Genomic DNA, 25075 nt, shown 5'->3' on the forward strand with positions numbered 1-25075 from the left:
TTTAAAGTCTGGTACTTATTCCATTAGCATCGTTGGCTGAACCACTAAGTTACAAGGATGCAAACAAACCAACATTGGTTGTCATGCAGTGATGGGATACAAAGACAAACACACACGCACATACACACACACACACACACACACACACACACACACATACGACAGACTTCTTTCGGTTTCTGTCTACAAAATCTCACAAGGTTTGGTTGACCCATGGTTACATAAGATGAAGCAGACACTTGCCCAAAGTACTACATAGTGGGACTGAACCTGAAACCATATGGATGGGGAGCAAACATCTTACCACACAGCCAATCTGCACCTATTACTGTATATCTATCACCTCTGAAATGGATGTACAAAATGTACAAACAAATAGCATTGTATCTATTGTATTCTGAATACACACCCATCTTTATAAACTACAAACCATTCTTGATTAACAATAGACCTATTTGAATAGCATAATCAATGGTCAGAGAAATGCAGAAATATCATAAAAACTGACAACCAAACCTGGCATTTTATCTAAGTGAACTTACATAATCATTGTCTAAAAAAAACACATAGTCTAAAAGTGACAATGCATTCTAGTGAATAGGAGGAATAAAAACTGTTGCTTAGTTTAAATGCTTCTGTATTCAACAATATGAGTATAAAGTAAATTCATGATATGTACTTTATTCCAGTAACAAATATATATTTTTTTAAACCGAAAGAAACTGAAAGTTGTTTTAGCTTAATGAACTCTAGCAGAGAAAAAATTGTAATCTGGTGAGATAAAACTGAAGAAACATTTGAAAAACAAATGTGGGATGTAAACTAAGAAGGAGTGCAAGTATGACCATGTGGTTAAGAAGTTTGCTTTACAACCATGTGACTTCAGATTCCATTCTGCCACTACATGGCAAGTTGGGCAAGTAGTTTCTACAAGAACTGAGGCCAGCCAATGACTTGTTGAGTTAAACTGATTGCCAGGAACTGTTTGGAAGCCTGTCGTATAGATAGATAAATAGATAGACAGACAGACAGACAGACAGACAGACAGACAGACAGACACATACATACATACATACATACATACATACATACATACATTCATGAATATAAAAAATAAGTTACAAATGAAAAGCATCTATTAAATACAAAGCAAAATGAAATGAAATATAATGAGTGTGACATAATTTTACTTTCATAGATTCCTTTAAAAAATATATAAATAAAAAAGAAACAGTTCTGCTACTTGGTGACCCTGCTGAAGTTGGTGCCATGCAAAAAACACCCAGAACATTTTGTAAAGTGACTGGCATTAGGAAGGGTAATCAAGCTGTAGAAAGCATGCTAAAGTGGACAATGGAACTTGGTACAGTCCTCTGGCTTGCCAACTCTTGTCAAACTGTCCAAGCCATACCGGTATGGAAACTGAATGATAAATGATGATGATGATGATGATGATGATGGTGATAAATTTCAGAAGTATTCAAGTTCAAGAAACTATGAGGTTAAAAAAAATAATTATACAAATATTCATAAACATAAAATTTATAATTAATGATTTGTCTGTAAATATTTGGACAACACAATTAATTTTTGGTTGATGTCACTGTTTAATAAGGGTGACAGTCTAATGATGAAAAATACTACATAATCATAAATGTATTCATAAAATTTTATTAATTAAATGGTTGATACTGACAATATTATATATTAATATTTTAATGATAATAATAATAATAATTATCAAATACTATAGCTTTTCTCCTGAGCCTGTCTAGCTATGTGGTGTGCTCAATGTCCATTTTGCACACCCATTATGTCCACCCATCCTCTCCCCACCACTATTTTAATTCATACTTTAACATTTTCACTTGGTGACTCATATGCTTCCTGTACTGTGTGTATGAATACATATTTTGATTATACCCTTATACCTTTATACAGGTGCCTTGATGAGTGTTGTATACAGTTAAAGGTACCTCATATATGAATATTTAGACATATAATACTTAAACTGCCCTATGCAACCACCCTATTCTCATACCCATGTGTTGGCTCTTGCTCTAGATGTTGGATGAAGTGGGGGAAAACTGTGATTCATTGTAATTCACTGAATAAACTCTGTACCAAAGCTCTATACTAGCTGGCAAGCATTTTCGCAGATCTTCATTTCAGATGATGACAAAATTTCCACAACTACTTTGCCACCACCACTCCCAAACACTCAATCTCAGGACCACTACCATCAATGTTGGCACAATGAAAGGAAGGAGTGGAAAGATTATTGAAATGTTGGAGTGATGCCATGTTGATGTGTGTGGTGTGCAAGAAGTAAGATGGAGGGAAGCATCAGGTAGATTCCTCATGGGTAAGAGACAAGAGATTAAAATTCTTCTGGCTCAGCAGGAAGGATGGCATAGATGATGTAGGCATACTGTTAGCAGAAAAGTGGGTAGATAAGGTAATTGAGGTAGTCAGAGTATGTGATAGGGTAATTAAGATGAGATTTATCCTAGATAAATTAAAAGTTACATTTATCTCTGTCTATGCTCCTCAGTCTGGGTTGACTGATGAACAGAAGGACCAATTCTATGAGGTCCTTTTGCAGACCACCTCAATGACAAATGACAGAGACTTTGTTATTGTGGCTGGTGACTTCAATGGATATGTTGGGCAGCATCCCCATGGATTCCAAGGAGTGCATGGGAACTGTAGCTTTGGACCTAGAAATGAGGAGGGAACAAGACTGCTTGAGTTCTGTGATGCAAGGGATCTCATGATCTGCAACATTAACTTAAAAAAACCAGTCAGCCACCTAATCACTTATCAGTCTGGTGAACACATAAGCCAGATTGACTACCTCCACACCAGGCAACAAGATAGATGGATGCTTAAAAATGTAAAGTCTTTCCCAGATGAAGAGTGTTCAATCCAATGTAGGTTACTAGTTAGTGACTTCAGAATTAGAGCTAGAAAGACTCAGAGAAATAAATCAATCTGAAAAAAAGACTATGGAAGCTCAAAGACCCAACAAACAGACAAAAATTTAGAGATTTACTAACTGAAGCTTCTGATGAAAGATAGGAAGAATTGGGGGCATATAGCTTAGAGGACAACTGGAAGTTCATAAATTGGAACATATAGCTTAGAGGACAATTGGAAGTTATATATATATATATATATATATATATATAAACATGGAGAAGAGAAATAGAGAAATAACGTGTGCGTTCGGTCATATAGTAATATAATAAATAAATAAAATATATGCACATATACATACATATATGTACATACTTACATCTACATGTATATATACATGCATACATATATATATATATATGAGTACAGGACACCACAAATAAACGTAGAACACAACGAGAGACAAGAACATAAAATCAAACAGGGAAACGGACTTTTTTTAAACAACGAAAAAACAGAGTACAGGACAAACAATACAAGGAAAATTCCCCTTCATCAGCTGTCCCTGGTTCGACTCAAAGTGTGTTTCGAAGGTTTTATATATATATATATATATATATATATATATATATATATATATACATAGTTTATTAAAGCTGCAAAATTATCACAGAACTGTTACTCAGTGTTTCATGTTCCTGTTCATCAAATAGTTGTGATAAATACTGAATTCAGTGAAACTCTGAGTAACAGTTCTGTTACAAAGCATTGGAAGCAAGCTCAAGAGTCACTCAAACAGAGAAGGAATAGACTTGATATGTAAATATGAGCCTTGGTCACACAGTCTCAGGAAACACCTGAGAATAGGATTCATAGATTAGATGATAAGTGTACAAAAGTCTCTGTCATACACACTTAGGAGATGATGTCCCATTTCACTTTAAATGACTCCAATTTCCAGTGTGTCTTATTTTTGCCATGGCCATCAACAAATTGGAAGGGCAAGCATTTTTGGTTGCTGGTTTACACATTGAAGAATCCTGCTTCACTCATGGTCAGCTTTACACTGGATGATCAAGAGGAGGAAGTAAGAAAAATCCTTACATCTATGGACCAAATAGAAAAACAAAAAATCTTTGTTTATTGATACATCATAAATTGCCTCAAATAATGTAGAATTCCATCCTGATCAAGGGGCCTATCCATTAGGAAGACATGGTGTGAGATTAAATAAAATAAATAGAAATAAAGGCATTCTACTGCCTTGCAACAATGGGCTACTCAACTAGTATATATTTATATCATCGTTATCATCAGCATCATCATCATTTAACTTCCATTGTCCATGCTGGCATGCGTAGGGTGGTCTGACCAGAGCTGGCAAGCTGGGGAGCTTCACCAGACTCCAGTCTGTTTTGGCATGGTTTCTATGTCTGGATGCCCTTCCTAATACCAACCACTTTACAAAGTGTGCTGGATACTTTTACATGGCACCAGCACAGAACTCTTGCAGGCCAATTCTTTTATAAGTAGCTTATATAAATATATATATATTAAAAATATATATGTATCAAAAGATGTGTTATAACACTATTCCACATATACAAAAACAGCCATACCAACAATCCAACATACCTTCATCATCAGCTGCCTCATGGATATCATTATGGTTTTGACACCTGGGCAGTACCATTCAGTCTGGTGGTGTCAACAGCACTAAAAGAAGTGTTGTTGGGGAACAAACATACCCCCCTCCCCCCAAAACCTAAATCTAAATATAGGCAGGATTAAACACTATGTATACCTCATAAGCATCCAAGAGATTTTAAGGCCAGTGTCTAGCTCTGGTTTCATGAATTTGAACAGATGAGAAATAAATCTTTCCTAGATAGGATGCTAGTCTGTTAGAAGTTATATATATCCTAATGACCTGGTAGCTTAACTTCATGACTGAGATAGTAAAATAAAAATAATGATGTAAGTGGATGCTCTAAGAAATGCTTGCAACAGGCTGGCTATATAACTTACAATTTTGTTTTAAATTTGTGTGCTAACTAGAAACTCGATTTGTCTCGAAGAATAATTGAACTTAAGACTTCTGTGTTAGTAATGCAAAAACTTTTACCATTTTGCTTCTACATTGAACTGTCCAGCTCATGCAAGCATGGAAAACCAGAAGAAAAACAATAATGTGTATAGTTGTTACATGCTATTAGGATGAGCACTGTTTAATGTTGGTGCCAAAATAGGAGTAGATTATTATGTAATTTATATTTCATTATTTACTTAGTCTAAGGAGAGCTGTATCTGTGCCCTTCAGAGCAGGAATCTCTAATCACTGAGCCACAGACCAGTACTAGATCACAGAGAAAAAATTTTTAAATTTTATTTCTATTTTATTATCTATTGCAGTCTGCAGCATGTTTTTGCATTATATATGTTATATACATGTACTATATATGTAATGGTTAAGGCGGCGAGCTGGTAGAATTGTTTGCACGCCGGGTGAAATACTTAGCGGTATTTCATCTGCCGCTACATTCTGAGTTCAAATTCCGCCAAGGTCGACTTTGCCTTTCATCCTTTCAGGGTCAATTAAATAAGTACCAGTTACACAATAGGGTCGATGTAATCAACTTAATCCCTTTGTCTGTCCTTGTTTGTTCCCTCTATGTTTAGCCCCTTGTGGGCAATAAAGAAATATATTTATGTAATGGTTAAATTATATACTATATTACACAAGGTCACCACAAAGTGAGTCCTAGAATTTGTAGCCATTGTGAAGGTTTTAGTTTTATGATTACACCAAATTGTCATCATTGCCTTTATTATTTCAAGTTCACTTTCAATGCTGTCGTAGACTGGGTGGTTTGACATGATTTAACAGCCTGATGGTATTTGTCCAAACATGTAGTTAGTAGTTGACTTCATCCAACTGTTAGCTGACATCTCACTGACACGTATGGGTGTGAATATTTACAGCTCTAAAATTATTGTAATCATCTATTAATTAATTAAATTTAGCTTTTCAAAAACTATTTAACAAAAGCTATTTAACACATGAGAAACATTTTTTTTTGCTGCTTTAAATTTGAATGGATTTTGTAAACAGAAACTTTAAGAAGCTCATTGATATATATATACATGCATATATATATATATATATATATATTTCAATGTTATTATTATTATTATTATTATTATTACTATTATTATTATTATTATTGTTATTATTATTATTCATGCCTTATGGCGTAGTGGTTAAGAGTGTGGGCTACTAACCCCAAGATTCTGAGTTTGATTCCCAGCAGTGGCCTGAATAATAATTAGAAAAGCACTCGGAGAGTGCAGACCTCTGCCAAGTAGCTCATTTTCACCCATATACACGCATGCTGAAAATCACCTGATTTCCCAAACCAACGCTGGCAAAAACATAACCTCCTTGGCGAGATTAAAAAAAAATAACACAGCCATATGATTTAAAAAAAAACCCTTTAAAAACAGGAATCATCTGAAGCACACATAATATATATATATTATGTGTGTGTGTGTGTGTGTGTGTATGTGTATATGTCTGTGTATGGGTGTATGTATATTTGTATCTCCTTGTCTTGACATCATGTGATAGTTTTAAATAAGAGTCACTGACATACATGCTGTGTCATTCATTTCCTATATTCTGTTAGAACATGTCTGGCCACGGGGAAATATTACTTAGCTTGCAAACAGGTAAAGGTTGTTGATAGAAAGGGTATCCAACTGTAGAATATCTGCCTCAATAAACTTTGTCTGGCCCATGTAAGCATGGAAAAACGGACATTAAAATGATGGTGATGATGATGAATTTTCTTTCGTGTTTAGTCAGGGGAAGAAGGTAGTATTCTTGACCAGTTTTAGAGCTTCTGAGATAGATGGGAAGAAGTGGATGGGTGATGGTTATTCTTCAAAAAGAAGTCTACAAAATGGACTCTTCTAAGGCCACTCACAAACTGGGCATCTGATTAATTGAATCTCCCACCCACACACATAAATGGTCTCTCCAACTGGTTTTCACACAATTTTATTGTATCAAATTTTCACTTATAAGCTCCCAGGCTATGGTCAAAGACATTTCCTAGGATTGAACCTGAAACCATGTAGTTGTGAAGTACAGTTCTTTACCACACAGCCTTGCCTGCACCCATTAAAGAAGGGCAGTGTATTGTAGCATGGTCATAGATATAGTGTTTATGTATTTTAAAAAAATGTTTTCAATTATTTATTAAAAATATAAAATCTATAAAACCATTTAAATGTTTTCAAATCATATGACTTTCCTTTCAAAAAGAATAAAAATCATCACAATCACCTATAATTGACAAATTAAACAAAACTATACACACATGCTTTACTCTAATTTTTTATTTATTTACAAACCAATGGTAAAAAAAATTCAGAAATATTTTCTGATTCAATTATAATAAAAGCATATTGTTTTATATTTTGTTTTTTAAAAGTAATTTTATTAACAAAATATACAATGTGAGTCTGTTTTTTGTTGCTCATGAAATACAAGGTGCATTCCAGAAGTTTTGAGACTTTTCCAGGAGAGACATCTATTAATTTCAGCCTAATACAAAACTGTAATTTTCCTCAAAGTAGGATCTGTTGACTTCAGTGCACTTATTGTAGCACACCAGTCACTTCATGAAGGTCTCGTTGAAGTCTTCCAAAGTGAAGATGTCCAAGACCTTTGTTACAACTTTCTTCATTTTCTCCTTCAGCTTGGTAAACACCCAAAAGTCACATGGGGCAAGGTCTGGACAGCAGGGAGGGTGAGAAACAGTTTCGATGCCTATCTCTGTCAAGTATTTGGCTACCAAGATGAAAGTTTCTGTAGCATTTTAGCCCCATATAACAAAACTTTATTGCATAGCAAGCTTCCAAATTGCCTTCACAGCATGAGTGATAAGGATGCTGAATAATGATGTTGATGTGACTTAGGATGGCAGTGCATCTCTTCTGTTCTCTGTATAGCACTTCCAGTGTAACTAAGGATGCCACTGGAACTATCTGACTTTCTCACCTACACTCACCTCCCCCTCTCATCCTTATCACTCATGCTGTCTTGTTCATCTTGAGGTACATGCTTAAAGAACCTCTTAAGATATACATGTACCTCACTCTCTGTTTAAACTCCTCCTCCCCTTGGCCTTTTGGATTTGACATCCATCATTCACTTTCACTATTTATCTTTCTCTTGTTACCCACCATGCTGTCGCTCTTATCTTCCTTGGCACTGGTGCCATGTTAAAATGCAACCAGAGCTCTCTGAAAAATGGTTAGTGTTAGGAAGGGCATCTCTCTATAGGAATGAAGGTCAAAATGAAACTTACAAGCAAAATGTGGTCTTCCAAGCCATCTAGGACATCAGTATTTACTAGTCCAACATGTGTCAGCTTGGAAATCATCTTCATCATCATCGTCATTACTTAACATCTGTTGTCCATGCTGGCATAGGTTGGGTGGTTTGATCTGAGCTGGCAGTCTGATTTGGCATGGTTTCTATGGCTGGATGCCCTCCCTAACACCAACCACTTTACAGAGTGTGCTGGGTACTTTTATGTGGCCTCAAACAGGCCCTTTTACATAGCACTTCATGGATGTTTTTATGTGGTGCTGCATGGGTGCTTTTATGTAGCACTGCATGAGCGCTATCATGCAGTACCACACATGTGCTTTTAAGTGGCACTGTACAGGCACTTTTAAGTGATGTCACATGGGTGCTTTTATGTGGCACTGTATGGGAGCTGTTACGTGACACCACACAGGTACTTTTTATGTGACACTGCCATAAATGCTTTTTACATGGCACTGGCCCAGGACTCTTGCAGGTCAATTCTCACCACTGGGGGTACCAGTCTTAACACTTCTGCAGTGGAGCATGGGTCTTCTTGAATAAGCTGCTAAGCATCTTAGTCCTTTGTCCTGAAATATTCGGTGTCCTGAGGTTGTTCTTCAGCACTTTGTCCAATGTCTTCCTGGGTCATGGAAAGTGGACATAAAATGATGATGATTGCCATGATGACATCACCACTGCTACTGATGTATTGCAGTGCTAAAATCGTAAATAAAAATGTATTTCCTGTTTCATATGATACCAGTCTATCAGGCACAAGGCAGGAAAGCGCTTCAGAGATTCAGCTCAGATCAAAACAGCCCAGCTAGATTTATAAATTGTAATATTTTATGTCATCATCATCATCACCATCACTACTCTCACAACTACCACACCATTACTGTCACCACTATCACTACCAGAAGCCATCATCGACTTGCAATTAGTGAAACTTTTGATCAGTAAATACCATTCCAGAAATTGTGAATGATATTTACATTAGTGGAGATGACAAATGAAAGACAGGCTTTTATATTATAATTAAACATCCTTAATCAAACAGCAACAACGATAATAACAATAACGTTCCGGATGTCCGATGTCTGATCAGAAAAATATATGACCACACTGCAATTTTGTTTTGCCAGGATATCCACTAATGGCATGATCACTTGTTTTATTGATGCTAATTGCATAATTTATGGTTAATATATGCTTTTAGTGTGGAGGTGCAATGGCCCAGTGGTTAGGGCAGTGGACTTGCAGTCGTAGGATTCTGGTTTCGACTCCCAGACTGGGCATTGTGAGTGTTTATTGAGCAAAAACACCTAAAGCTCCACGAGGCTCCAGCAGGGGGTGGTGGCAATCCCTGCTGTACTTTTTCACCACAACTTTCTCTCATGCTTTCTTCTGTTGGCCTGCTCACTTAGCCAGCGGGGTGATGTCATTTGAAGGCTAAAACAGTGCGAAGCTCATTGTGACCAGCGATGTGTAGCAACATCTGATAGCCTGGTCGGTCATGGTGATCACGGTGATATGCTTCTAGTAAGGTTGTGAGCTGGCAGAATCATGAGCATACTGAACAAAATGCTTAGTGGTATTTTGTCTGTCTTTGCATTCTGAGTTCAAATTCTGTCAACGTTGACTTTGTCTTTCATCCTTCCAAAGTTGATAAAATGAGTACCAGTTGAGCACTGGGATTGATCTAATCGAGCTATCCTCTCCTTGCTGGCCTTGTGCTGCAATATGATATCAGTGTATGCTTCTAGTTGAGAAGTAAGCTTTTTAACACACAGCCATGTGTACATAGTTTTCTCACAGAGTATTGGTCAGTCCAAAGCCCTAGTAGAAGGCACAACCATGCAGTGGAATTGAACCCAGAACCAATTATTATTTATATTATTGTTGTTTAGCTCTTAGTCAATCCTGATTGAGCAGGCCTATCATCAAAAGCATTCTCATATTTTTAGGGGTAATTAGGACTACATTATCAAGTAAATCCTTTTTTTATGGTGTTTGGGTATAATTTGAGAGGGAATTAGCTACTCTTTGTAGCAAATCAAGTATAATTGTTATTATTGAGGAAGTTAATAGCAGGATCTGAGAAAAATGCCTTATAGTATTCATTCTGGAATTTTATGTTTTGAAACAAATTTCCAAGATGAACTACCTTTTTTTCCCCCTCTGGGAGTTGATAAAACAGGGTACCAGTCAAGTACTAGGGTCAATAAATATTTAGCCATTTAGCTGTGTCTTTTTACATTCTGAGCTTGCTGAGTTGTCACACTGGTGGATTTTACATTAGTTTCACTTATGAGTATTTAAGTTACTCAATCAACTGGACTTCTACTCATTAGATTCACATTAAGTGGCTGAGTATTCACAGAAGGTATTAACCCTTTTAGCATTTGAATAATTCTGTCAAATGTAATGTTTTTTTATTGATAAGAGGCACCAATTAGGCACTCGTAAGAGGCACCTGTAAGGGCACCCATAAGAAGTACCTGTAAGAGGCACCCATAAGAGAAACCTGTACTGGTGACATGTAAAAGGCACCTGTTCCTATGACACGTAAAAGACACCCAGTACACATTGTGGAGTAGTTGGCATTATGAAGAGCATCCAGCCATAGAAACCATGCCAAAATTGACAATGGAGCCTGGTGCAGCTTTCCAGCTTACCAGCTCCAGAGAAACCGTCTTACCCATGCTGTCATGGAGAACACATGCTAAATGATGATAACGATCATGTTATCTCATAGCTTTGAGATTTCAATGATGTGATTGTATATTTTTAAGATGACATTGTAGTGTTGGTGTGAGAGGCCAGATCTGGCTTGTTTGAATATAAAGCAGGTAGAACATTTTAGCTGAATATGGCTGGTTTAAGTGCCAAAAAGTTTAATGTCATTCTCAGGTAGAATCTGCTTCACACTGTGTGTGACCAGGCTGAACTATTGAATAACAGATACAATCTATGTAGAAGGCTTCTATTAAAATTCCACTCACAAGGCTTGGATCTATCCAAGGCTATGTTAAAAGCTGTTACACCAACATGTGATAATGTGACATTCAACCTTAAGATCTCATGATTGGGAAGTGAACTTCTTAACCAATCAGTTATGTCTGCATCCATTAATCATCATCTTCATCATCATCATTTAGTGTCTGCTTTCCATGCTGGCATGGGTTAGACAGTTTGACTGGAGCTGGTAAGCTGGAATGCTCCACTAAGTTCCAGTCTGGTTTGGCATAGTTTCTAAGGTTGGATACTGTTCCTAATGCCAGCCATTCCAAGAGTGTAATGGTTGCTTTTCACATGCCACTGGCACGGGTACTTTTATGTGTCACCAGCATGGGTGCCAGTTATGTGACACTGCATCGACCATGACCACGACCATGACTACAATTTCACTAAGCTTGATGAGTCTTAAGGTCTCAGTTACATTAAAGGTTCTACATTGGTTTGTTACTTGTTAACCCCTTACCCAACAATTATTTTGAAAATAAATGTATTTTTTCAGACATATTTTTTAATTGTTTTATTTTACTATGTTTTGAATGGTGATTTCAAGGTATATTTCAAACCTTATTTATTATGAATTTTAATTCAATAATATTGATTTTAAATTACTGCTTTGGGCAGAAACGAGTTAACCTGTTTTTTTCATAAATCATATTACTTTTACAAAAAATCATGTTATTTTATTTGGTTATCGACATGGTGGGGTTATAATATAAAGGTATAAAAAAAACAACGTAAAAACAAAGTGAATACTTCTATTCATAAAATGTGCCTTCCAACCCTTCGACTGTCTCTAGGTGACTAAATCATACTTGGTCTTCAATGCCTTACTCAAGCGAAAGGTGGCAGAAATCGTCACTGCCAGACGTATAATCCTCTGTACTGTCCTCAGATTGACACCCAAACACTCTGAAATGTTCATATTGGAGCTTCCAGTGTGAATGTCAAGCAGTACAGCATGTCGTTTCCAAATTTCTGGCAGAGTGAATTGCATCATGGTACTGGTTTTCTCACAGATGGTGCCCAACCGACCCTACTATATTGTGTAGTCTACAAAATCAAGAACAAACAATGCACATGTGTGAAATTAATGATATTAAATGGTGCCAATTTATCCACTGCACTTTGTATATATGTATGTATATATATCATCATCATCATCATCATCATCGTTTAACGTCCGTTAAACGATGATGATGATGATGATGATGATATACATACATACATATATATATATATATATATATATATATATGCTTATATTATATGCATATATGTGTGTATGTATGCTTGAACATGAGACTACTTGTCTAAGTATTAATCTTCCTTTCCCTTCTACTTTCTTTTTGCCTCTAAGCAGTTATGACAGTGAAAGCTAATTAGGTCATTTTATCTAAACTGGAACACATGATTTCCATCTTCATATTTGAATCTTTTGCATTTCTATAACATTATTTGCTTTTATTCATTCTTGAACTGGATGCGTATATAATAATAATAAGCCAGCTGACTAAAAACCTCTAGTGAGACTTCTTTTATCAGTGTACCTGAAGAGACCCAGAGTGATGGCTTGAAACATATGTTGCACCTCATAAAAGTCTATAATGAACTCCGTCTCCTATTATTAATTACTACTATTATTTATATATATATATTGGCCTGCTCGCTTAGCCAGCGGGGTGGCGTCATTCGAAGGCTAAAACAATGCGAACGCATTGTGACCAGCGATGTGTAACAACATCTGATGGTCTGGTCGGTCACGTGATCACGTGATATATATATATATATATATATATATATATATTGTGTAAGATATAAGTTAGAGGTAATGTAACCATCTAAGGGATAGATGTATCAATAGGTACTCCTGCTATTACCTCAGTATGTGTGGTCCTTGTTATCAGGTATATGGTAGTAGGTAATTTAAAAGGTAAAACCGTGGTTTAATATATATAAAGACAATGAGAAATGGAGCAATAAATAAATGTGAGAAGTGGATCATTGGTGTTATAAAGTCATACTCTCATTTTAATTAAATAATGACTTTATAACACCAACGATCCACTTCTCACTGTTATTTATTGCTCCATTTCTCATCGTCTCTCTCTCTCTCTCCCTATATATATATATACTGTTGTGGGGAGAGTAATTTTCTTTTTGTACCTTATAATTTAACACTCACCAGTAAAATTTCCACTTATTACTTATTTTTATTTTCCTAAAATTTTTGTTGTGTCTTGCAACCTTTTCAATAGTCTTGACTCTTGAGAAAATTTTAGGAAAATAAAAATAATAAGTGGAAATTTTACCAGTGAGTGTTAAATTATAAGGCACAAAAAGTAAATGACTCTCCCCAGACACAACAGAATATGCTTCCACACATGAACTCACATAAAGAATCTTGCAAACCAAATCCAAAAAACGAAATATATATATATATATAAAGCTTAAAATTGAATAGAAGATCTGAAATCCACCTGATGAATGTCCTTAGAAGAGACACGGAACAATTGTAGTGGCGAATTTAATTTTATTTAATTTATATTAAATTTTTTTATGTATTAGATTAAGTCTTTCTTTGTTTGATTTGCAAAATAGTGGTTTTGTCTCTAATTAATATTATATAATATTTTGCTATAAAATTGGATTCAATCCTAAATCTGATTTTTCCCTGTAAATTTGAATTTATTCCCTAATATTTATTATTATATATATATATATAAAGATTCTTTTTCCCATCCAACCCGTGCTAGCGCGGAAAACGGACGTTAAACGATGATGATGATGATATATATATCTGTTACACTCTTTTCACACTTTTGTACACTTAGCTACCCACTTACCTTTTTATTCCTCTATCCTTACTCTCTCATATTCACCTTGCACCTTGTGGGTATACCCAGACCACTTCTCTCTCTCTCTCTCCAGCTGGGGGAGCTATGTATTTGCCTCTTCAGCAAGATACCTTTTGCTATCCTTCTATTATACTTTCCCCTCCTTCACTACTCTACAGTTGAGGGGTCTGGTCTTGCAAGTCACTTGGTGACCTCACCAGTGCTGGTGCCATGAAAATCCTCACTCAGTACACTCTCTAAAGTGTTTGGTATAACAAAGCTGTAAAAATCATACCAAAACAGATATTGGTGATTGGTGCAGTCCTTTGGCTTGTAAGTTCCTATTGAAACCTCTAACCCATGCCAGCATGGAAAAAGGATTTTAAATAATAATGATGATGGTATATATCTTCCATTTATTGTACTTGTGCATATGACTTTTACCCTTGCTGTAAGAAATGTATTGTATTTTTTGTGGGCCCTACCGTGGCCAATAAAGATGAGATTCTTGTTGCCTCTTCTGTTTGACATTGTATTTCTATGATTTATTTCTCTCTTTAATTTTCGCTTCTTTTCTGGTATTGTTTCATAGGTATTTGGAATTCTCTTCACAATTGGGATGAGGACCGTTGTAAACCAAGCTTCTGTATTTGCAGCAAATCTCTCAATATGTATTGCCTTGCTTATTGGATTAATTCTCACATGTAAGTTACTGTTTTGTGCAATTGATTGACATTTATTATTATGATACAGTACATTCTGAGTTCAAATCGTGCCAAAGTTAACTTTGCCTTTCAACTTTTCAGGGTTGATAAAATAAGTCTCAGTTAATCCCTGGGATCAATGTAATCAATTTCCCTTGAAAATTGTTAGCCTTGTGCCAAAATTAGAAAGAATTATTATGACATACTCATTACAACATTGAGGAAAAATGTCTTGTAGTATTCATTCTGGAATTTTATGTTTTGAAACAAATTGCCAAGGTAACTTTACCTTTTTTTACCTCTCTGGGGGTTGATAAAACAGGGTACCAGTCAAGTACTAGGGTCAATATAGTTAACTATTTTCCCTCTCTCAAATCTTTTCAGGCTGTGTGCTACTAACAGAATCATTGGTGTGTCAAACAAAGTGCTTTGTGTTATTTCTTTAGATTCTTTACATTCTGAGTCCAAATCCTACCAGGGTCAGTTTTACTTTTTGTTCTTTTGGTCTTGATAAAATAAAGTACAAGTCAAGTACTGGAGTCAATGGTTTCAACTTACCTCCTACCCTCAAAATAGTTGGCCTTAAGTTTAAACTAGAAACAATTATTATTGTTTTATAAATGAATCTGTCAATGGAGTGGTAGAATCATTAGAGAATATAAAAACAAAATATGCCTTGCACTATTTGGTTTTATCTTTTACTTGTTTCAGTCATTTGACTGCAGCCATGCTGGGGCACCACAATTCACATCCTATCAAGATCAGCTTAATTGTTTCTTCTTTCAGTGGTTGATGATATAAGTACCAAGCTATTTATAGAACTGGTTTAATCAACTGCTCCATCTACAAACACAATAAAAAGTATTTGCATCACCCTTCTGCCTATGTTATAAAATAAAATTGGATTGGTCAATTCTGTAGAATTTGGGGCAAAATATTTTGTAGTATATTTTGCTATGGCCCTTTATTTTCTGAGTTCAAATCTCATCAAGATTAATGGTCAATAGAATAAAATGCTAGTCAAGTAATGTGGTCAAGTAAAGTGTTCCCCTACCTCAGTATTTCTGGCCCTGTGCTTATGTTAGGAAATTAATAGGTTTGGACTGGTGAAATTTTTAGAGCATCAAATAAAATGCCTTGTAGTATCTAGTTACAACTCTAATTTTCTGAGTTCAAACCCTGCTAGGGTCAACTTTGATAAAATGAAATCTAGTCAAGTACTAAGGTTGATATAACTGATTACTCTATCTCCCTCAAGTTTGTGGTCTTGTGTCTGGGTCAGAAACTATTTGCTGAGGCTGAGTTCAAATTCTGCTGAGGTTGACTTTGCCTTTCATCCTTTCCAGGTTGATAAAATAAGTACTAGTTGGGCACTGAGGTTGATGTAATTGACTTATACCGCTGCTGAACTTGCTGTCCTTGTGCCAAAATTTGAAACCAATATTTAGTTCTTTATAAGGCAGTAAGCTAGTAGAATCATTAGCATGCCAGACAAAATGTTTAGCAGCATTTTGTCTGTCTTTACATTTTGAATTCAAAACAGGTGATGGGTATTCAGCCTTTTTGAACAGGAAATGTTTACCTTTTATCCTTTTAGTTAGTTAGTTAGTTAGTTAATTTGGCTCAAAAGCAAATAGCAAGGCCATGTAGGGGGACATGGAATTAAGTACAGGGTGGTGTTCATGTAAAGAGTTCAGGCCACTTGAGGTCAAGGGAGGCTTTGAACAAAGCGGTCGTCGGCATCTTCACCATCTCGTCTGGCAGCTTGTTCCACGGATCCGCAACCCGGACGGAGAAAGCTCCTCTCCTTCGATTGAGATGAAATCGTCGCAGGTAGAGCTTTTCGGAATGACCCCGCAGCCGACGCTCTGGAGCAGGAGTGAAGAACAGCTCTTTCGAGAGGTTACACTTTCCGCTTATGATGTTGTGGGCGAGAATGAGATCACCACGGCGGCGGCGTTTTTCAAGAGAATAAAGGTCGAGCGTCCTCAGCCTTTCTTCATAGGACAAATTTTTGAGACCATGAACCATGCGGGTAGCCAGCTTCTGGACTCTTTCGAGATGCTGTATGTCTTTGAGGAGATAAGGAGAAGAGGCTTGAATCCCATACTCCAATATGGGTCTCACCAGCGTGACATAGAGTGGTAGGAATATGGCTGCTGTGAGCATTCCGAATGACCGTCGAATCAAGAACAGAATTCCGCGTGCTTTGTTGGCAGCATGGACGCACTGGGCCGAAGGCGAAAAGGAGGAATCCACCAAGATACCTAGGTCCTTTACCTGATCGGTCCTCTCCAGCAGCAGACGACCCGGCTCGAAATCAAGTTGAGTTGCAGGAGTAGAGCCGACAGGCAGATGACAGCACTTTGACACGTTCAGACACAGGTCCCAATTGTTAGACCACTTCCAAATTTGGTGGAGGCATCGACGAAGATCCTCTATATTACCGCGAGGAGCGACCAGTTTGATATCGTCGGCAAATAGAAGGGTGTGTTGCGTGAGGTCGTCGGGCAAGTCATTTATGAAGACTAAGAACAACAAGGGCCCAAGCACTGAACCTTGAGGCACGCCACTGCTCGCACTGGAGACGTCGGACCGCAAACCATTAACTTTTGGGGTTGATGAAATAAGTACTAGGAAAATACTGGTTTGATTTAATCAGCTATCACCCTACTGTCAGATTATGTCTTAACATTATGGCTAAATTAGCCTGGAGGCATTCTTGACCAAGTGAATACAGTTTCACTACATTTTCCTTACTTGTTGCTGTCTTTATAACTCAACATGATAAAAGACTCATTAGAATATCAGACAGAACACCATCCAGTATTTGTTCTGGCTTTTTGCATTCTGAGCCTAATTCTCTGAGGTCAACTTCGCTTTTTAAGCTTTTGAGGTTAATAAATAAAGTCACAGTTAAGATGGTGGATATTGGTGGAGTGTTCTGACAGTAATTGTGAGGATTGCATAATGTTTTGAGAGTTTTAGAGTGTCTCTCTTGCACAAGACTCTATCAGTTTGGCAATACAGCTTGTGAGATTAATTGGACAGTAATTGACAGGTGATGGGTATTCAGCCTTTTTGAACAATTTTCCATTGTTCTGGGGTAACATAGTAACTGAGGCAGAATTGGAAAAGTAGCCAAAGCTGATGCAGTAGACAGAGCCCACTGCATTTGAGAAGTAGATAAGTAATATCAACAAGACCAAATGAGGCACAGTTATGATAGTTTCAGAGGGAAGAGGTTCTAGGAAAGGAAAATCAACCAATGTATTTATTTCAGAGAAAAGCAGAGGCTGTTGTGGTAGTGGTAGGGAAACAGAGCGAGAGAGACAGTTAGTAGTAGTAGTAGTGGTGGTGGTGTTGGTTGTAGTTGTAGTAGAAGTAGTGGTGGTGGCAGTGGTGGTTGTAGTAGTAGTAGTAGTAGTAGTAGCTGCTGTTGAATCTTTACCAGTTTGCCAGATGGCTCCTTTTTTGTTTCATTTTTGGTTCAAAAACTCCAACACATGTACTCATTAATAGTGAATAACAGCAGGATTTAGCTACATAAAATGAAATTGTTTATGAATCCCCTAATCTGGAGATATATGTATTGATTATGGCTAGTATCTATGGAATTGCCTGTTGGCGACATCTGTGAGGAATCCATGTTTTTCAGAGTATATGCTGTAGAATCTTCTCATGAGAAAGTATGTCATGTCCTGTTTAGATTTCATATTTATTCAGATATGGATGTCTATCTAAGAAATCAGCTTTGCAACCATGTCACTCTAGTTTTGATTCCAGTGTGCCACAGCTTGGGCAAGTGGCTTCTACCACAGCCTCAGTTTAACCAATACTTTGTGAACAGATTTAATAGATGAAAATTGTTTGAAATGAATAATTGATTTATATGGAACATGACATACTTTCTGATGAGGAGATTGTGTAGCAGATATTTAGAAAAATATAGAGCATTATTGGTATTCCATTCATGCCTGCACCCTTATAAAGTTTCTGCAGTTAATTCGTGATACCATATTTATTCACTTAATCCTTTCATTTCCAACCTGGCTGAAACTGCCTCTATAGTACAAATGTCTTGTTTTCATAAGTTTTGAATTAAAATCTTCCACCAAACCTTAGTCACAATTTATGTTCCTAACACTAGCTGAATGGTAACTAAGTTATTTTACTAAATTCTTTGTTATATTTAAAATTTATTGAAAGAAATACAGAAGATCCCAAAATAAATACAGTAACGAATGGGTTAAACCACCTATTATTAACAGTGACATCCTGGGACAAATTCTCGTGTGTTTACTTTGCACTGTCTTTATTATTACAATGTATGAGAAAAGGAGTTTAGTCAGATTTATTATAATTGCTGTATAAACTACACTCTAGAAGTTCAAACATCTTAAACAAAGCAAAAAACAAATTTGAAAATGATCTTGGAACTTTACCAGTAAGTTATAAATGTGCATCTGCTGTAAAGTCAGCATTGTGGAAATCACATAATCAGAAGTTTTCTAGAAAATCAATTTGATTTAAATAATAATAGTGTACTCAACTAAGTTTATGTTACTGTTCAGTTTAATATATTTCATTTAAGTATGGATTTTATTTTTTAAAAAAATTTCTAACTTTATTATGCATTTTTTAAAAGCCAATCTTTGGATTTTTATGTTTGAATGCCAATGATGGTTTGTTATTTGTTCAGCATCTAACAATATTCACCATTGACTCAATAAGTTAATCTTCCAAAATACTTTACATCTATCATGCTGCATCCCATGATTTCAGCATACCCTGGCTGAGGTGGTTACATGCTATTTAACCTCTAGCTGGGGCCCTCACAGGTGCTACTACTCTAGGTAAGAGTAAACCTGGGAGCAATCATGATCAATAAGTGATTCCACACTCCTCAAAACCCTGGAACTCTCAAACCAGGACCCCGCAAATAAAAGATGTAGTTTAAAGTTTACCTAAGTAAAATAGAACACAATCTTGATTGATACAAGGCTTTCAGGGTAGACTTACTTATGAAACATTATGAACATTATCAGGAGATTATGTTACATTATAGTAGTGATTTAAACTCCATTTAGCTTGGATAATATCTTAATTCCAGTCATGCTGTTCTGAATATGGACATGATCTTGCTACGTCTTGTGCATAATATGTGTCTCTAATTTTCAAGTTTAAAAATCTGGAAAAAAGTGTGTGCAATATACAGTCAAGTTAAAATTACTTTTCTCTTGTTTAGATTTACAGAAGTGAGAAAATGTGTACTAATTATTCAAGATATAATTCTTGAATAATGGATTAAACTCTGAACTGAGTTCCCTAATTGTTATCATCATCATCATCATCATCATCATCATCATCATTTCACTTCTCAGAACACTCAGTTCTTACTTGCTCAGACTGATTCTTTGAGAGTAGACAGCAACCTGTTGTCAGAGGTTCACAGGGTCTCTTTCCACTAATTATAAGCTTTGGCACATGAATGTTAACTTATTGTTTGTATATCCTTGTAAAAAGGAGTGTCGTCATAATACAAGCAGTGTCCTTCATTTCTAATCTTCCATGGAAACATGTCCAGCCAAGGAATATAAATATTACCTTGCTTGGAAACAAGTGGGGGCTGGCATCAGGAATGGTGCCTGGCCATAGAAAATCCCCCTCAACGAATTCTATCCAACCCATGCATGCAAAGTAAAGTAGACATTAAAATGATGATGATGATGATGATGATAACTCCCTACAGTCTTACATATATTAATTAGTGTGTTAATGTTAATAAAATCATTATCTTTTCTTTACTTTGCACAGGCTTTGTTCGAGCCAATTATCGTCGACAGAAAGCTGAAATGCAGGTAAATTACTCATGGCTTAGTTAAAAGGAGCTTGAAACTCACATGAAATATACATATAACCAGATATTCATTATTGACGTTGTTAACCCTAACACCATATATTGATTTGTTTTGCAAAGAAACTTTTTACTGCTTCTGTCCTTATTGCTTACAGTGTTTGCATCCGTGTGTAAATAACAGCTTTTGTAGCTACCATTACAGTTTTATTTGTTGTGAATCTGCTCATCACCCAAACAGCTTGTAAAATTATGTGCAACATTGCTTTCTGTAAAAAAAAAAATGCTTGTAAAATTGCTTCAAAATTTTGTGAAATATTTCTATTTTATACATACATACATATTTTTATTAATATTTAGTAGAAGTAACAGAGTGACTCAAGGCTGAGAGTTTTGTGCATTGGCGCTTAAATGCCAATGCACGAAACTCTCGGACCTTGAGTCACTCTATTACCTCTGCTCTTTTTTTCTATTTTCACCAACATACTATATATATATATATATATATATATATATATATATATATATATATATATATATAGGTATGTATGTACATGTATCTGTATCTGAGCATTTGTGTATCAGTGTATTTTGTTTTTGCATGAGTAGTATGGTAGTTTTAATGAAATTGTGCCTTCTCTATCTTTTATCAAGTCTTAAAAGCAAGATATGTTTTAAGGAATTTTTGATACTGAATTTCAGTGTTTGTCTTTGCTGTATTTTGGGGGTTTTATTTTTTGACAAGCTCAAAAAGTTTTTTATTATCTAGGAGGAATAGGATTCTTCCACAAAAGGATTTAAAGCAAAATATGTATTTTAGATGATATATCACTAAGAAGGACATACCATATTTGATGGCCTATAGATGGCACCCTAGCCTAGGCTATACTTTTGTAAAATAAATTACCACTAAAATAATGTTTTAATTCCCCCACTTAACTGTATATAACTTTGTTATTACTGGTAATTATAAGCAATTTATTGCATCCACATTCGATATAAACATACTGTAGGTGATTGTTCACCAATAGATGGCAGCACACGTTTTGTAAACATAATACCGTTTTGAGCGAGTTTTGAGCTTACATTGAGGGCATTGGATGCAGGAGGATTTTTAAAGCCCTTTTTGTGTAAAAAAAGTGCATCTTATAGGGCATCAAATGAAAAGTTTGAAAGAAATTTGATTAGGCTTTTAGATGTCTAAACCTCTATTGGTCAGCTCAGATCAATGTGGTTTTAATACTGTCAAAGCAACACCAGTTATTTTCCTTATTTTGAAGTCCACTTCTTCAGACAGGATGTTGGCAGAGTGTTGACAGGGTGATGGCACCCTTTGGCTGTCTGCTATAGTACAGTATATTCAGTGTCATCAAGCCAGATTCAATTTTTTTCAAACCCCTTACTCTACCTTTGAACATCGGATGATATGGACAGTTCTTACTTGGCCACAAGAATTCAAATCATGTGGAGCTGACTCAAAACCGTTATTATATATAAGAATCTTTAAGCATATATGTTACGTGCTACATTCTTCCACTTGTAAACTCATTCATATATATATATATATATATATATATACATATATATGTGACCCCCTTCGGTCAGACACTGACCATGGGCTTGCACCTTGAGAGTTACCCTCTGAGGCACAAGTCTGGGCAAGGTTGTTTTTTTTATGGAAGACCAGCAGTCGCCCATGCATACCGGCCTCCCCTCTCCATGTCACCGATGTTGTCCAAGGGAAAGGCAAGGGCCGATACAGCTTGGCACCTGTGACGTCGCAACTCATTTCTACAGCTGAGTGAACTGGAGCAACCTGAAATAAAGTGTCTTGCTCAAGAACACAACACGCAGCCTGGTCCGGGATTCGAGCTCACAACCTCACAATCGTAAGCTCGACGCTCTAACCACTGAGCCACGCGCCTTCACTATATATATATATATATATATATATATATATATATATATATATATATATATATATAGGCAAATAAGAAAATGGAGAGGATAACCAATCAGTAAACATCAGCTTGTAAACATTCATTTGGATTTATTTATTAATTAATTACAATCATATGTATAAGTAATTAAAATAAATAAACAAGTAAATAAATAAATAAGAATAAATGAATGAAAAATACTAAACATTTACAGCTGTTTCTACTTTGAGGGTGTCCAACTTGCCAAGGCTTCCACATCGTACCAGTAATATACAGGGATTGTACAAAGGTTGAATAAACATTGGACAGGGGTTGAACAATAATTGAGCCCCAAAGCTTCTTCATAGAGTCCATAATGTTAGGAATCTAACACGAGAGGAAGTAAGATTAAATAATAAAATAGAATACTAAAATAATAAAAATAGTAAGGAATGCCACAACAACAGAGAAAAGGAAAACAACAGAACCCTCATGAAAATGTATGTTTGAATGTATGTGTGTGTTTGTGTGTGTAAGTAATAATGTAAATAAAGAAGTTATTGTCTAGGTCAAATTCCTTCTTTCAATGCATGACTGAACAATGACACTTGCAGTTAAAGGCACCCCCCCTACACACACAGCTACTTCTAAACTTAATTATTCCAGTAAAGCATTGAAAACTGGTCTTATTTTATGAAACAAGTAAGTAAAAATATGTTTCAAGAATGTAAATTTTGAATTTAGTTTTATAAAATTACATCCCTAATCAGCTAAAACTATTTTTGTCTCTGCTTTAGAATTATTACATATATGTTTTAATGTTTTTCATTAAATCAAACCTTTTGTCTTGAAAAACAGACTTTCGGAATAGCTGTTTGAATTTCCCTATTTTTGTTGGAATTTTCTCCTTTTTATCTTTCATGCATTGCAAAGCAATGAAGGGAAGCCAATTTAAAAGAAGAATTTTTTAAATCCATGACTTTTACCTGTTGTTATCTCCTCCCTCCCACCCCCCACCATCTCATAGAGACACACACACTCATGCTTATGGAACAGCAACAACCACTATAGTGAATTGTTCTCTTTTTCATAATTTTCTTTCATTTTATCGTATTCCATACTCTGAAACACTTGTAGCTCACATTAAAACACAAAAAATGTTACCCCATCTCCCCTCCTCCATTGTACTTTTCACAATGAAGGAAAAGTCAAACACCTCAAGTGGATGTGTAAAAAATGAAATTTAAATTTTGAAAGGTGTATCTATAAAGCAACATTTTCAGTCATTTATTTAAACTTTCTTTGCTAACTCCTCAAATTCAATTACATGAAATGGATGGGTTTTGAGATTTAAATTTGGTAATTTTCCAAGATTTTAATTCTTGTGTATGAGGGACCCACTGAAATTGAAATGCTCCAGTCCCCCATAGTTTAAATTCAGTCCTAATTTAGAGGCAAATGATAAAGTATAAAATCAAATATTAATCAAATTTTGTCATAAGTAACCATTAGTATGAAATCTTTTGGAGCATTGAGCACTCTTTTGTCTGTTATATAAAGTGGTATTAAAAGATCTGTTGGTAAACATGTGTGTATATGTGTGTGTGTGTGTCTGTGTATGAATGTATGCGTATATATATATGTATATGTGTGTGTGTGGGGGGAGGGGTAATCCATAATTAAGACTTTATTGCCTGTAATGAATTCTTTCTTAATGACACAGTTATAATTACACAAGGAACTTCAAAGAATTTTAGCATCGTCTTCATAGTTCTACAAATTATATCTGCTTCCATGAGATGCAAATGAAATTACATTTAGCCTTGTCTTTGTAACTTTACTATCTGTTCTCTCTTCTCTCTTTTTTACTCTCTGTATATATGTATCTCTCTCTCTCTCTCTCTCTCTCTCTCTCTCTCTCTATATATATATATATATATATATATATATATATATATATATATACATATTTAGCTATGTATTTATTTATCATTCAACACCTCTTTCTATCATTTTTATATGTGTTTATGTTTATGGTGCAAACCACTTATTATAATCAAGTTATTGTTACCATAATTAGTACTTCCTAGACATGCTCAAGATATTGTTATATTCACTGCTTAATATTATTAGTTAGTTAATGTTATCTAAATCGCTTTGTTCAAAAATTATCACAATCAGTAGCTTCCAATGTGCATACACACATGTGCATGCACACAAACACATAATGCATTAAGATGTTAATTTCTGAAATGGGGACAGAGAATTCAATACATACAAAATATATGGTCTATTTAAGCAAAATTCATTTCTTGTGACTCAAGTTTCATGCAATCACAATCATCAGGCAAGTGTGTATATGTGTATATATATATATATATATATATAATATATATATATATATATATATATATATATGTATATATATATATATATATATA

General features: G+C 35.5%; 1 protein-coding gene across 3 annotated transcripts in view; it reads left to right on the top strand.

Annotated features, from left to right (window-relative positions):
- LOC115209143 (feline leukemia virus subgroup C receptor-related protein 2) overlaps window positions 1–25075 on the top strand; it is a 203685-nt gene that overhangs the window by 132615 nt on the left and 45995 nt on the right. For all 3 annotated transcript variants that reach the window (XM_029777307.2, XM_036501205.1, XM_036501206.1), the window contains exons 9-10: window positions 14747–14858; window positions 20676–20719. In XM_029777307.2, the coding sequence (XP_029633167.1) occupies window positions 14747–14858; window positions 20676–20719 (156 nt within the window). The remainder of the gene's footprint in view (window positions 1–14746; window positions 14859–20675; window positions 20720–25075) is intronic.

Source organism: Octopus sinensis, linkage group LG3 (genome assembly GCF_006345805.1).
Source record: "Octopus sinensis linkage group LG3, ASM634580v1, whole genome shotgun sequence".
Lineage (NCBI taxonomy): Eukaryota > Metazoa > Mollusca > Cephalopoda > Octopoda > Octopodidae > Octopus > Octopus sinensis.